The 15,089-nt window shown below is 46.0% G+C and overlaps 2 protein-coding genes across 4 annotated transcripts; one reads left to right on the top strand and one right to left on the bottom strand.

The window, feature by feature from the left end:
• Positions 1-465: 465 nt before the first annotated feature.
• SMIM7 (small integral membrane protein 7) lies at positions 466-3,159 on the bottom strand. The gene is made up of 5 exons (XM_030509787.1): positions 2,666-3,159; positions 2,542-2,583; positions 2,405-2,457; positions 1,650-1,740; positions 466-1,210 (listed from the first exon to the last, which is right to left on the bottom strand). The coding sequence occupies exons 1-5, from the start codon at positions 2,689-2,691 to the stop codon at positions 1,195-1,197; spliced, it is 228 nt and encodes a 75-aa protein (XP_030365647.1). The 5' UTR covers positions 2,692-3,159; the 3' UTR covers positions 466-1,194.
• On the top strand, positions 2,716-10,147 carry TMEM38A (transmembrane protein 38A). 3 transcript variants are annotated; one of them, XM_030509783.1, is made up of 6 exons: positions 2,716-3,042; positions 5,068-5,224; positions 5,756-5,940; positions 6,544-6,631; positions 6,731-6,848; positions 7,154-10,147. In XM_030509783.1, the coding sequence occupies exons 1-6, from the start codon at positions 2,919-2,921 to the stop codon at positions 7,370-7,372; spliced, it is 891 nt and encodes a 296-aa protein (XP_030365643.1). In that variant the 5' UTR covers positions 2,716-2,918; the 3' UTR covers positions 7,373-10,147. The 3 variants fall into 3 exon arrangements, with proteins under 3 accessions (XP_030365643.1, XP_030365645.1, XP_030365644.1); XM_030509785.1 differs by lacking the exon at positions 2,716-3,042 and adding an exon at positions 4,179-4,240; XM_030509784.1 differs by lacking the exon at positions 2,716-3,042 and adding an exon at positions 4,688-4,774.
• Positions 10,148-15,089: the final 4,942 nt, after the last annotated feature.

Raw genomic sequence — 15,089 nt, 5'->3', positions numbered from 1 at the left:
GCGCTGTGGGGGAGCGGACGGGCCCAGGCGAGCGGCGGTGCCCGTGTGCGGAGCTCCGCGCCCGTCAGCGCCTCCGCGGGCCCCTCTCGGCGGTGCGCGGGAAGGGAGCGTGGTGGCGCTCCTGGGTGAACGGAGTCCGGGCTTTGAACGGCGGCAAGAGCGGAGCCTGCCTGAACCGATGGGTCCTGACGGGCTCGTAGGGACAGGCCAAGGGGAATGGCTTTGACCTGCCAGAGGGGAGATTGAGATGAGCTCTGAGGCAGAAGTTCTTCCCTGTGAGGGTGCTGAGGCGCTGGCACAGGGTGCCCAGAGAAGCTGTGGCTGCCCCATCCCTGGCAGAGTTAAGTTAAATAAAACCAACACAAAAACCCAGAGAGGATGAGGAGGTGAGTTACAGTTTCTCAAAAACCACCAATACAAAAGGGATTTCTCCTGTAACAGAATGAACATGGCATCAAATATATATTTTACCCTTAAATAGAGCAACTTTATTCAACCAACTCCAAGATAATTCCAAAACTTAAGCCTTAACATTGGCTTATAGAATTAGTTTTGCTATTTTTCCCAAATTATTTTGCTATTTATCCCTTACATATTGCTTAGAAAAAAAAAAAACACCTTCACTTTGAAATTTTAGAAGTATTTTGTTGGAAAAAAAAAACCCAGAAGTTGAGAATCCCGTTTTTTTAAATCAGCCTTTTCTATTTCTCCAACAAAACGAACTGGAATAGTGAGAAGTTACACCAATACTTTGCTCAACTTTATAAAAATGAGACTTGAGAAGTGTGACTTCCAAGTGACAGAGACAAGGGTGACGTTACGGAGACACATCCAGAGCGGGAGCGACTGACCCTGTGGAGCTTCAGGACTCTCCGGTTCTCCCCCCGCCCGCTCTAAGCTGAGCAAAACAACTCAAAGTTCTCTGTATTTCAGTAAAGTTGAAACAATGGCGAAGATTTTGGCTCAGGGGCCTCAAGGCTCAGTGCCCCCGGCTGCAAGCGAACAGCACACACCGTGGTACTACACGAGTGGCTGAAGAAGGTGAATGCCTCGAGTGCGTCAGGAGCTCGCACCGACGGACAGGCCGCGATCCCAGGGCTGTGTTTGGAAAGCATTGTCATCTTGTACTGTATAGAAAAGTTGTTTCCAGCCAAAAGTCTCTTCCAAGTCAACAGACGGGTTTGTGGAGGATTTTCAAGATCCAAATAAGCTAGGGGATGGGACAGAAAAAAAAGAGGAGATGAGAACCAGGTACAACTGAATGGCCTACCGGGACTAAAACCTGTTTGAGACTCTTCTCAAGGCTTATTCCATTCTATTACTTGGTGGGTTCAGCTCCTCCCCCCCCCCCCAAAAGCCAACTTCCCAAAACGCTGACCTAAATGGTGTTTTATCTGAGCAACCCACAAGGAGCACTATATCTAAGGCTAAATGACATCCATGCTACAGAGAAGGTTTTCATGCACTAGCAAAGAGCTGTGAGGTCAACCAACATCTCTTTAACGACTGAAATAAGTGAAATGAAAAGGAATTATGGAACAATAAAGCGGGAGAGAAAGAGATCCAAAAAGACATATATACACAAGAAAAATCCCAGCATATATGACTTTCTCCAAACGAATGGCAAGATGCTGCACAGCGTTACTTACACAATCATACAGAACATCATGAAGACATTCCACAGGGCAATGAAGATTCGAAAATATCTGAGACTCAGCAAGAACTCTCTGATATTGTCACCTAAAAAATCAAGAGAAGCAGCCCTGGATGTGAGAAATACCTGAGACACTGACAGCTCACAGTTTCAACACCACCTGAAAAGCATCAGCAATCCCAGAATAAAAGGGTCAGGCAAACAAAAACCTGGAATCAGGAAGGTTTATGTCAATGATCTGTGCTATGTTCAGTGCGTCCCTGTAAGGGCATGTGGCAAAAGGAACACTAAATGAGAAAAAGGGGTTGCACTTTACAAAGGAATCACAGCTCTTTGCTGTTGTTCACAGCCTTCCTGTGACTTCTCCCACCAAAAAACCAGAAATGGGGCGTAAGCAGAGCGCTGCCGCTGTAGCACAGGCACCTATGCTCAAAAATGCAAACAAAAATGGGTAATTTTTATATTTCTTCTCAAATCCCCAAGTCGGGATCACCAGTTCGGTTTGTATGTAAGCATCGCCAAGGAAAAAATATCGGTTGTTGTTTAATAAACCAGTTACTCCAGCCCCAGAGGAATTCACATCCAAGGAAAACGAGGTTAAACTTGTACTTTAGCGCCTCGAAAGCGTTTTGATCATGGATTTCCTTCGGGAAACGCCCGCTCCTGTACACGGCCAGCCCTGGGGAGGGAGGCGGCGCTGGGGGGGGGGAACGGGACACCCAGGCCCCTCGCCCGCGTCCCCTCCGTTACCGGTCGTGGGTTCCCTCGACTCCTCGCCGAATCCCTCCGTGTCCCTCTTCCTCCTGCGGACAGCAAGGGCCGGTGTGAGGCAGGGTGACAGCCCCCCCAACACCGCCACCTCCCTCCCCGGCTCCCTCCCCGCTCACAGCCTGAAGTTGAGCACGGCCCCGGCGTTCACCAGCAGCGTCCTAAGGGAGAGACAGAGACCGAGCGTCAGGCGCGGCCCAACCGGGCCCAGCCAGGCCGCGCCCGGCCCCCCGCGCCCGGTACCCGCAGAGCAGCAGGTCCCCGATCATGGCGGCAGCTCTGGCGGAGGAAGCGGAAGGGGCGGGCGCTGCCCCTCGGAGAGGGGGAGTGGCACCGGGGCGGGGGCTCCGCGTCCGGACACCGTCCGCCGGTGGCGGCGGGGAAACGAGCGGCGCCTCGGGCTTGCGCCGCGTCGGTGCCGCAGCGCCGTTAGGACGCGGGGCCGCGGGGTCTCTCCGGAGGTGGGCGGCGGTGCCCTGCTCGCTGCCGCGGCGCCATGGAGCTGGCGGCGGCCCTGCAGCTCGGGGAGCTGGCGGCCGCCTTCGCCTCGCTGCCCGTCTTCCCGCTGTTCGACACGGCTTACTTCATCGTCTCCGTCCTCTACCTCAAATACGAGCCAGGTGAGCGCGGCGCCCGGAGGAGCGGCAGCCGCCTCGGCAACGGCCCCGTCCGTGAGGGCCGGGCCGGGGGGGCCGCGGTGGGTGACACGGGGCTGTAGGTGCGCGGTGGGGACAGCAGCAGCGCTCCTGCCGTGCTTCCTGAGGGATAAACCTGACGGGTTTGGGGCATGAAGTATCCCGCCTGCCTGTGCTGTCACTGCACCTGGGTGTCAGGGCCTTGTGCTGCTGCTCCAGAGGTGCCAAGCGTGTCTAAATATAAAGCAGAAACCCCCAAGAACTAATGATTTTTGAAAACCAGTCTTGCTTTTTATTTCATACTGGATTCCAACCACATTGAATTATAGAAGTTCAGTCACTTCTTTGCTGCTACCCCAGGATTTAGCGTTATGGTTCTGTCCAGTTGCTTGCCTTCTCTATTTCTGTGGCAATGCTCTCCTCCTATTTATATACAAAAAGGCTGTAAGTAAACCCTTGGGTTTTTTCCAGCTGCCGTAATCTGAGCTTTCACTTTCCGCCCTGCTGCAGTCCGACTGTGCCTTGCTCCTTTCCAAATGCTGTCTTCTCCATGTGTTTTTGATAGTGTGTGCACTTTTCAAGCTGTTTTGGATGGTCTCAGTGTAACTGCCTGATGTCCGAGGAGAAAAAAAAACCCCAAACAGTCTTTGGTATGATTTTTAAATCCTCTGGTTGTGAGAGCTCTGTGCTGTACGAGCCACATTCTGTTCTATTTACACTCCATGTAAACTCAAATGCTGGGTTTTCAAGGCCTGATCACTTACAGCTGTCTGCCAGCATTAAGTCCTGAACGGACCACTTAACAGGCAACCCTTATGAAAATAGCTTTTACAACTATGTAAGCCCTGTAATCCACTTGGACTGCATAAGGCTGGGGTGTTGTTTTCACTAGATTCCTACACTGCTTCATCCCACGGATCCTCTGCTGAAGATCAGTGTCAGGACAGTAATGTCCTGGTTCCTCCCTGGAGACAGCGTGGCTTCATGGAGCCAAAGAAAAACAAGTGTTACTAAATTAAGCCTCAGGCTAAACTACAGGTTCCTATAGAACCAGCTTCATGCCATGGCTGTTGCAGCTGTCTCGTTTCCACTGTGTTTTCAGCTGGATCAAATGTCTTTAAGGATGGAAGAGTCTGAGCAGGCGTAGTTTTAGCATATGCTGATTCACATACTGCTAATTAAGGTTAGTAATGTTGACATAACATTTTAGCATTTTCTTTTAACTGCCTGCCACTGGCTTACTGAACAGAGAGCTTGGTATCTGAAATGCTGCACGACGGACTCCAGAACAGTTTAAGGTGATGAAACAATCCTACAGAATTGATGTTCTTGAGAGATTTCCTTGGAGAAGGACAGAGGTGGCTGAAAATGGAGGAATTAAAGGAATTAAAAATCAATAGAAGCTTGTGGGAGGAGAACATAATGTATTGCCAAATAGTCACAGTGGTTTAATATCAAGTGGTATTTTCAGAGGGTGTTTCCAAACTAGTACAGGAGCAGGGAAGAATCCTCAAATCCTCCTCTTTCAAGTGAAGGTTAAGAATTACTGTTCTATTTTTACAGGTTATCTTATGAATGAAAGAGTTGAACAGATTGCTCATGAATTCTAGAGGGCACCTAGGTTGAAGCAATGGAGAGAATGGTACTAGTATGCACCTTATTTTTAGCCTGTACAAAGACATTGATTTCAAGGGGGAAATGGTTCTTTCTGATTGCAGTAAGTAGCAGCAAATCCAGGAGATAAACTCTTAGTCAAATCATACACTTCCAATGACTCAGTTCACTTGAGACCTCATGGGGGGCCTGCAAGCTGCAATCACATGTACCTCTTGCCAATCTCTGGTACTTGTTCAGGTTTCACCAAACACACATCTTTGTATTTTATTTTACAAGCACTTTTCTTTGACTTATTTTGTTGGAGAACATGCACCACAAGCCTCTTTCTTAGAAGGTCTTGAAATTTCTGCTTACTTCCTGAATCTACTTTCTCATTTAGCGTTTGCTTCACAGGAGCTGTGGAGATGTCTCGCAAGAGCCCTTTTGCCTCCTGGCTTTGTGCTATGCTCCACTGCTTTGGAAGTTACATACTTGCTGATCTGTTACTTGGACAATCACCTATTGATTACTTCAGTAATAACTCCAGTGTCATCCTGGCCACAGCAGTCTGGTGAGTCTCTGCACTTCACCTCATTTATGAAGCACACGATGCTGGCTGCATCTAAACTCATCTGTTTGTGTGACACACGTGTATAACCTTCCTTGGATTAAGTGGGGAAAGAAGAGGTGGGGTGAGGGAGTCTTTGAGTCTTTTGTATTCCTAGATCTAGTTTCCAGTTTCTCTGACTGGTTGTCTACTGCTTTGATAATACAGGTTGGGTCCAGTCCAACCACTGGGCATTTCCATTTATAGCTGCCACAAAAGCAGCACGCACTACAGATACCACATATAGTAGAGGAGTGGCACACACTGGAAATCTGGGGGCATTTTATTCATCATGTTAGTGAAATGTGCACAAATTAACCACAGTTACTCCACGTTTCATTTCCTCACTGCATATGGGTTGCGTGACAGAACCAGTGTTTCCTTCTCCCCGACATAATTCAGGCTAACACTACAGCACACCTCATCAATCCTCTCTACCCATCTCAAATCAGGACAAACAAGTTGGTCCTCAAATTCTTTGTGGTTTTGTTCCAGGTATTTGATATTCTTCTGTCCCATGAACCTCTTCTACAAGTGTGTCAGCTTTCTGCCAGTGAAGCTCATCTTTGTGGCAATGAAGGAGGTGGTGAGAGTTCGCAAGATTGCGGCTGGGGTCCACCACGCTCACCATCACTACCACCATGGCTGGTTCATTATGATGGCTGTTGGATGGGTCAAAGGTGAAAGATGAGATACTCTAAATGCACCCAGCCCTGTGGGGAGGGACGGGAGAATCTGTGAGTGAGGCTGAAGGTGACCACGTCACCCAGTGCTGGCCAGCAGTTAGTAGATGTGGTCAGCTGGCTTCCATCAATCATGTTCCCTGGAACACAGGTATTTATTCATCCTTGCAGAATGGTTGTCAGTTGAGTCATCCTCTAACTTTATTGGAGGCATGAAGAACTGGAGTCACTATGAAATATGGGTGTAGAATTCAGGAATTCCTTATTTTCTCATGTGTTTGACTGTCTCTGGCCTCACCTGTATCTTTTCAGGGGGGTTCTATCAGTGTTGAACAGCCCAGTCAGTTTTCCTTTAGCTTGTGTTTGGAGCAAGCATTTGAGCATCAGTAAATGGAACAGAGGCAAATGCTTTTTCCATCAGGTAACACCTTAGAGCACATCAAGAAAGCATTTGCCCCGCTCTGCTGTTTTAGGCTAACTTGGGAAGAATATCATGAACCTTTTGTTCCCCTTAGGCTGTCATCCCTTGGGGATCTAGAAAGACAGCAGAGCTCTCCTCTGCTGTGGCAGTTCTAGCTGTTCATTTTCACTGTTTCACAGGTTCTGGTGTTGCTTTGATGTCTAACGTTGAGCAACTGCTCCGTGGGGTCTGGAAGCCAGAAACAAATGAAATTCTTCGTATGTCCTTGTAAGTACGTAGCCTGTAAATTCTCTGTCAGCCTAAAAATGGCATTTAAAGAACCATTCAGGACTGGATGCAAACCTAGAAAACTTATTTCTCTTCTAGCCCTACAAAGGCTAGTCTGTATGGCACAGTCCTCTTCACTCTGCAACAGACTCACTGGCTCCCTATTTCTGAAGCCAACCTCATCTTCTTTTTCACCATGTTCATGATAGTTTGCAAGGTAAGTTTGCAGCAGGCTTCCTGCTAACAAATCTACAGAACCACAGAAAGGGTTCACACTCCAACTGGAGGTGTCCACCTTTCCAAGCCACTGTTGAAGGCATTGGCTGTACATACCAGGAAACTTGCTCAGGAAATTAGAGGCTAAATTCTCCATCATATCAGAAGTAGGGGAGAAAATCCTTGTGCTACAGCTGGGCCACGTAGCAATAGGGACTTCTACCTGGACTAAGTGGAATGCTCCTTCCTAGCTAATATTTCATAGCTGATGTATGTGATCTCTGAGTATTCACTTTTGCACGGCAGGTTTTCATGACGGCAACTCACTCTCACGCCTCACCTTTTGCTCCGGTGGAAAGCTTCATCTGCCCAGTTTTCTTTGGCTCCGTTTCCAGTGGACACACCAGTCACCATCACGATCATCACGGGGCCTCCCATGAGGTTTCCCATCCGCCGCCTCCTGCCAAGTCAAAAGAAGAGCTAAATGAAGGCACAAGGAAACGGAAAGCAAAAAAAGCTGAATAAAAAAGCAACCACCCAGTAAATAGGCCAGGAAAATTCTTCCAGAACTGAGTCTCAAAGCCACCTGTGACCTCCTTTATCCTCCAGTCCTTCTCAGACTCCAGGAGAGGTGGAGGCCAGGACACTGCCAGGCGGGTCCCTGAATTTCATTTGTGCTCTCTGTGCTGCTGCTGGTCTCTCTATTCTGGTCACATTTTCAGGGATTTGTAGGTTTGGGCCAGGATGATAAGTGGGTGCCAGTTCTCAAGCTGTCAGCAGTTATGATGCAGCTCGTTCAGCTGCTGTAAAATCTTTCACTGGGTTTATTTATGAATGGAGGTGATGGTTTGTGCTCCTGCAACTCCCAAGTCCCTTTGAGTTTTCATTGACCTTTTTGATGTCTACCAAAAGAACAAACTGTTTAGATGCAATCAATGTGGAAATTGGATTTCATACTCAATGAAATTAAATGGTCTCACATGAGCCTGATCTAATTTTCCCTAGCTCCCACATCTGCCATATCTCCAATTAATATGACATTTCATATGCAGTAAGGACACTGACTCTGGTGTCCTGGCCAAACTCTGTTTCTCTCACTCAATGTCCCTCTGATAATGGGTAGAATATTGTCACTTTCTTACCTAAGTCTGTGTTTGGAAGAGCTTTGAAGCTGTGAAATGCTCCGAGTGCTACGTACTGGTACTGTTAGTATTCTAAACTGTTCTGTAGCATTGCTGCACGTTGCTAAGCGGGTCCCACCTCAAACCTGATCATACTGAACTAAGGAAGAAGCATGGTTCTGGTTTGTGTGTAACCCTGTGGGATACAAGAAGGGTGTGTGAGTGTAAATAAGTATTTATTACTATTTATTTATAATTGCCAGGGCACCTAATTCATGGACCTGAATGTGGCTTTTTTTAAAATGTTGCATCTTTCTATGGAGAATTGAGTATTTCTAAGCCCACAGCTATGTACTGGTTTGTGCTTGAAGTAGTGATTTTGATGTGCTCTTCACCCTTTATATCTTCTTAAGTTAAGATATAAAGGCTGAAGAAGTGGATTCCACACCAGCTGACTGAAACTACTTTAAAGGACTGATAGCTGGAGATACAGATTATCCCTTGTAGGTCCCTTTTGGCCAAACTACTGGTCTGTGAAAACAGCTTGTGCCCAATGAGGGAAGAACATGAAATGCCTTGCATGGCTCAGGGAGGAGCCTGTCAGTTCTGCTGAATGAGTACTGGCTTTTAGACTAGTTTTAAGCTGTTCTTATCACTCATTTTGTTCTTAGAAGTGTCATCATCCAAGGGTTGGGATCACTGCAGTGAGAATGGCACGTGTGGGGACAGGGCAGTGGGCTTTGTTAGGCAGCGTGTTGCCAACCCTAGCAATAAGCTTTGCTGCTGTCATTTTGCAACTGGGAGTAGAACTAGGATTGAAGGGATTGAAGAAAAGCAGGTTTTGGGTTTTTTGTGTCCCTGTTCAAAATGGAAATTGATGGTTAATTAAAAAATTGAATACAAATAAATACTGTATCCAACCAGCTGAAAGGCAGGACAAAGGTGAAATGATTTGTGGGGCTGGGTTTTGACAGTGCCTTAATTTTGTGAGTTTCCCTCCCCCTGTAGAAAACAGGAATTCCACCTGACAACTCAAACTGTCTGGTTCTGCAGATACTGGTCTATTGAAACCTGATGTATCACTGGCATGCAGAAGACTATAAATGTTTTATGAGATGTCTGATTAAGAGGAATTTTGTTTTATAAAAGCTGCCAACTAATAAAAATTGTGAAGTGACTGATCGTCCACTGGCGCTTGAGGAAACGTGTTTCTTTTACTCTCACCAGTTTCAGAAGCTACACGCTCCTTGATCTCTTGAAAGTCTCCTTGACCTGATGACAAAAGGATTCTAACTGAAGAGAAACTCAAACACACCCGAGCATGTTATAAATGGAAAGAACATGGCAAAAGGCCCACTGCTTTCGTTGTATTTGTAGCGATGTCATCCAAAGGGACTGTCTGAGACTTCAGGGAAGGAAATAAGGAAAGTAACTTCCTTTGGTGTTTATAGCGGTCTATTTAGTCACTGTAAGAGGAAGGAGGACATTCACCCGTGACAGGTAAATACACAAGAACAGATAGGAGAAGTATTCCAAGGACGTTAACATTAAAGCTCTGTAAAGCTTCAAAGTACCTTATCTGCAATGGGATTAGTCTTGAGAAGACAAGTGCCATCAAGAAGTCACAGGTTTTGTTTAGTGGAGCCTTTCCTAGTGAGAGATATGGAACCTTTCTTGAAGTTCCACGGCTCAGCGTTTGTAGTCTTTGGTACAATCCCAGACAGGCATCCTACATCCCAAAAGCAACGATGGATCTTGCAAAAAGGAGCGTATTTTAACCATTGCTGTGTGGACACCGGGTTCTGCAGGGCTACTTTACCTGTACATACACTTCTTCCTTAAGACTCTGCTCCAACCAGAATGAAATGGTAGCTGGACATTTCCTAAAGGGATGGAGTAACTCACTTCCATGGCACAGAGATGAGAGTGAGGAGGCAAACATGACACAGTCTATCTACCTGGCTCACTAAACAAGGATCTGTAAAGGGCTATTTATTTTCTGAAGGGTTTCACTTGTCTCCTCCCAGATCTAACTCTTTTCAAATGTTTAATACTCCTTAATTTATCAGAACAGTTGAGAACAGAAGTTGCATTGGAGTGTGGGATTTATAGTCTTTGTATGACCCAACCAACGGAAAAGTTCAGTGGAAGCCTTATACATATTTAAAATAAATCCAGAATAAAGAAGGCATAAGAATGTTTCACGTGGTTTGACCATTCTGCTCTCCAGTGGCATCACCAAATGGTGCTCAGGACCTGGAGAGAACAATAAAGGAGCACACTGAGGAGAGGAGGTGTTTCAAGTGCATTGAAAAAGCCTACAATGTCTCAAGAGTTTCCTGCTGTGCAAAATGTTCCCAGCTCCAAATCCCGCTGTAGTACAGGGCTTAGACTTCCATGGGACAGACGTCACTCCCTCCAAAGATGTTCTGATCTGATAACTTCTGATACTAACTCCAGTGAGAGGTGGCTAAATTTAGCACTAGGTTTAATCCTCAAAGAGGCCCTGGTTGCCCGATGGAAAAAGCAAAGTGTTTAACTTGATGCTCTCAGCGTTTCTTGCTGACTGACAGGTTTCCCTTTTCTGTTACATAGAGAGAGCCAAACCCAGTGTCCACAGCTTTTCCATTGCTGCAGATCAGCCTCACAGATAGGGAAAGCTCTACTGCCCTTACTGTGATTGTAGGAAAAAACCCAAACCATTAGGAGAATTTTACAGAACACATCAATTCTTCACAGTAAATGAACTGAAGTAAAAAAGAGAGGCCAAAGGGAAGAAGTCCTGTACTGAAGAGCTTACATGAGAAAGGGCAGAGCCAACAAAATCCAGTGCCAAGCTAGAGCAACCAGTGCTTGTTTTCCCCTTTTACTATTAATGGCAGTATGTACATTCTTCCACATTTTGTCCAGAGTAACCAAATTCTGTAATCCAGATAAGCAGAAAGACCCAGAAAGTAAATGCTCCATCCCTGGCAGTGTTCAAGGCCAGCTTGGACAGAGCCTTGGGCGACAAGGTCTAGTGTGAGGTGTCCCTGCTCATGGCAGGGGTTTGGAACTGGATGATCTTAAGGTCCTTTCCAACCCAAGCCATGCTATGATTCTATGGTTGTTACCTTGGCCATCTCCTGAGCAATAGGGAACTTGTTCCTTTTAACACTTGCCAGGTGATCAGCTGCCAAACACCCGCACCTCCTTCCTGCAGCCTATTTCATGGCTGTGTGATGCTTCAAAGATATAAAGCACTAGATTGGTGCTGAGAGCGTCAGTCCAAGTAGCACACAGGACACACAGAAGCATTAAAAATTACAGCTTTATGCATTTTGCAGCAGCACATCTTTGTTTGGGCCCTTAGCTGTAATTGTCTACAGTCCTTGTGCTGTTCTTTAAAGGACCTAACTGGCTACTGCAAGACACAGCACAGGATTAGATGGAAGATAAGGCTGGAATAGCATGGCACGTCCTACGACTTTAGATCCCCAGCTTTTTGCTGCAGCCAAGATTTTTTCTTAAGATATCTTGATTCTTTGCCAAAACAATGAGAAATCAGAATAAACTCCTATAAAAGATACTTGAGAAAGCTCCTAAAGGCGTCAGGATTTAGTAGGAGCTTCTTCCATCTCTACTAGGAAGACAAAACAATGATAAGGCAAACTACCAGCAATGGAGAAAACAGGCTGTTGATGCCAAACACTCCATACGCAGCGGGCTGATACCTGCCTCTTTAGGATGCTTTTGCCATTGGCCCCACGGAGATGCGTGTGTCCATCTACTGTAAGGAAACACCAGTTAAAGAGGTTTGGATGTCAACAGTGTGGTTCTTGGTAAACACCAAGACAAAATTGCCTCCCAGCTAAGAGTTTAATCCTGCTCTGTGTAAAGGCAGCAGCCTGTGAGCAAGCTGCTGGGGGGTGACGGCTCATGGAACAGACAGACAGTGAGAAAACAAGTTCCCCGTCACGCCAGAGCCTGCTCTGAGTCACAGCTGCTCCTCACTTCACCTCCACGATGGCATTTCTGACAAGAAGGAGATGCTGACAGTGCTAAGATCATCATTTCTTAATACCTTTGGGTCTGGTCTCTCTTTCACACTTGTGCATTTGCATCTTACACATTATCCCTAGAAAAAGTACAATTTAGAGTATTTTCTATCACGATCCTTATCTGTTTCCTTATTGTTCCAAAAGAGGGAATTATTTAGAGAGCTCCTTTTAGGAAGAATCAGTGTGAGATAGTGATTTAGGCTGAGGCTTTAGGCTACAGGTAGACTCTAGCTGTGGAATGCAGGAAAACAGGTCTGGTATGTTTAGAGGCTTGAACATTTTTATAGCCGGAGGAAATCCAGAATGTCCCTGGAAAAGATTTGGTTGATTTTGTTTGGTTTGGATTTGCAAATTACAGAAAGCTCCTCAGAAACCAAGCTGCTGCTTTTCCAGCTAGCCCAGCCCCTGGTGCTTTTCAATCGAGTTGGCAGATCCTGACTTTCCAAAAAAAGATCTGCTAGTTGAGGACTTCTTGTCCCACCGCAACCAACTGCTTGAATCAGGGAGCGAGGTCATTTTCTTTGCTTTGTTAGTGACAAGAATTGGTGTAATCAGCAATAACGATGGGTAGATGCAGTGTGAGGTGCACAGAGCACATCACAGATTGCAGTGCCTTGAAGAACACTCTAGAAATCCATGACTTTAGAGCCCTAACAATGGCTCAAATTAGGTTTAGAATAATGTAGGCTAAACCCTAATGTAGGCTCTCTGTGATGTTTGTCTCTTAAGATGCTGTCTCCCTGCCTGTTTGATTTATGATAGATTAGGATGTTGGTTAATCTCTTCTTATTTGGCTAGATGACTGGAGATTAAGCATGTATTATCTGCAAAAGGAGCCCATAAATGCAGATTACTAAGTTTTCTTTAATTACTCCTCTGTGTGCCAGCGAGATACAGAGGAGATACAGACAGGGATAGACACCAGCCTCTTAAATCTCATTTCGTGAGAGAAACAGAAAAACCCCAGCAGCTGCTCTGGCTGATACTGGTTTTCTCTGACAAGCTCAGTTCAGTTTCCTGTAAAAGGCAAAAAAAAGCCACAGAAATAATAGATTATGGTCTCCTGTGAGAAAATGGGGAAGCAGAAAGTGGTTCTGAGTGAGTGCATCTGCTTGGCTGGTATAGCACCATCTCTGTTTTCACAGGGCATGGAGACAGCAGCAGTTCTTATGGGAAAAGCTCTACTGAACAAATACAGAAACACATATTGAAACAAACTGAGAATAGCAACGTGCTGTGAATACCGGAAAAGAGACTGGCCTGGAAGAGACACACTGAAAAGCTCTGTGAGCAAGAGGTGGAGATGCCTGTTCTGTCAGGGCTTCTGCTGAGATGTCTGCACCAGTTACCTTCTCTCCTCATCAATTCCAAGGGCATCTGGACAAAGATGCTCTTTTTCTACTTGTTCTCTGTTGACTGCTGCAGTTTCCTGCCTTTGAGCTCAACAACGACAGGAGGGTGAGCTCTGCAGCAGCACGCACCGACTCCCTCAGTGGGTCAGGGGTGTTGTCCTGCACTATACAACACAAAACAAGGAGCAAACCCAAACAGTTTGTGTCCCTGGAGTTCTACTGCCAGCTGGAGTATCCCTTGGGAAGTCTTCTTTTCTTCTCTCCTTTCAATTTCTACCTACTTGCTGGTTTTTTGTGATTAGATTTTTTTTATCTTTCCCCATGTGCTGCTCTTTTGGGGATGGTACCCCAAGTCCAAACATCATTACAGAGGAGGAACTATTTATTATTCACAGTTTAAGGACCTTTTAGTAAATCAGCTGCATAGAAGGCAAATATTGACAGGGCATAGGCATACTTCCTGGTATAAAGAAACCTGCTTTAAATGGCTGGGAGTAACTCAACCATAAATGATACCGGTACCATCAGACTTGCATGATGCTAAAATACAGAGACAATTATTTCTAAACTAGTCAAAGCAGTAATCAAAGGGACCTCAGGTGTACAGCACCTGAGAGGGAGCACATATAGTGCCTTAGAAAGAGACCCAGGGGATACCCCCCAAGTGACAAACACTGGTTGCTATAGAGATATCTGTCCTCTTCAAATACAGATGGATTGCTCCAAGTTTCACACATCTCAGTGCAGACAGTCAACCATTTCCTACTGTTCCTCTCAAAGTAGCTGAAATTTTCCCAGGCTTTCCTTACAAATAGAGGAGCAAGCCAGCTTTGTGGAGAGAGGCACCACAGACTGGTTTTGGGATGGAGGATGTGCCATGGGATTGGATCTTCACTGCCTTTAGTCAGCTCCCCTCTAACCAGCAGTCTCTGCTGAGGAGGGCTCAGGGAGCCTGGACAGCAGCATGAGCTTCAGTCCAGATACATGCCAGGATTTTCTCTGTGGAAAAATGGTTCCTCTTCCTTTCCAGCCCCCCAGACTGGTCTGAACCTTCATCAGCCCAGCTTTTCCAGGTAAATAAGCTGAGAAGTCCTGAAGCTGCTGAATGCATCAGGCACTCTCTCTGCTAGAGTCTACAATGCGGTGAGACTACTGGTCTTGGCTGTAAGCTTAGAGCTTCATTTCAAAGTGAAGATGCCTATGACCTGCTGCAGTTTAGATACAGCTTTATTCTGTCACACCCAATTTGCACTTGAAACATGTCAGAGCAGAATTCTGCACTAGTTTAGGCTTTCGCAGTGAAGCCAAATCAGTCTTAGGCACTACTGTGCCATAACAGCAAAGTTTGCAGGCTTTCTTGAAACCCTGGGCAACACACATTTGATTCCCATCCACCACTGTAACAGCAAGAAAGATTTGTGAAGAACTTCTCTTCTTGGACAATACCCAAATATTTCCCACTTCCTCTGCCCACTGGGACACAGTTGCCAGACTGAGCTCCTAAAGCGGTAACTGGCAGTGGGTAGCAATGACTCAGATTTTCAGGAATTAGAAAACTCAGTTTCCCCTTCTTCTGAAAATCATTCACTCTGTCTCCATCTTAAAGAAGAAAACACGGGCTCAATAGGCTCTGATTCCACAAAAAGTGCCTTCCAAAGAAAGAAAACACTGCAGCATCTCCTCTGGTAGGATGTAACGTGATGAATACACTGCTTGTTCCAGCATTCCA

The sequence above is a fragment of the Strigops habroptila genome, chromosome 20, assembly GCF_004027225.2.
Source record: "Strigops habroptila isolate Jane chromosome 20, bStrHab1.2.pri, whole genome shotgun sequence".
NCBI lineage: Eukaryota > Metazoa > Chordata > Aves > Psittaciformes > Psittacidae > Strigops > Strigops habroptila.
This window is presented reverse-complemented; position numbering and strand designations above follow the sequence as displayed.

Coding starts and splice junctions, on each gene's coding strand:
- SMIM7 (XM_030509787.1), bottom strand. CDS start 2,691: ATGATCGGGGACCTGCTGCTCTGCGG. Junction 2,584..2,665: donor GGGGACCTGCTGCTCTGCGG/GTACCGGGCGCG, acceptor TCTCTCCCTTAG/GACGCTGCTGGTGAACGCCG. Junction 2,458..2,541: donor GCCGTGCTCAACTTCAGGCT/GTGAGCGGGGAG, acceptor TGCTGTCCGCAG/GAGGAAGAGGGACACGGAGG.
- TMEM38A (XM_030509783.1), top strand. CDS start 2,919: ATGGAGCTGGCGGCGGCCCTGCAGCTCGGGGAGCTGGCGGCCGCCTTC. Junction 3,043..5,067: donor CTACCTCAAATACGAGCCAG/GTGAGCGCGGCG, acceptor TTTGCTTCACAG/GAGCTGTGGAGATGTCTCGC. Junction 6,632..6,730: donor GAAATTCTTCGTATGTCCTT/GTAAGTACGTAG, acceptor TTTCTCTTCTAG/CCCTACAAAGGCTAGTCTGT.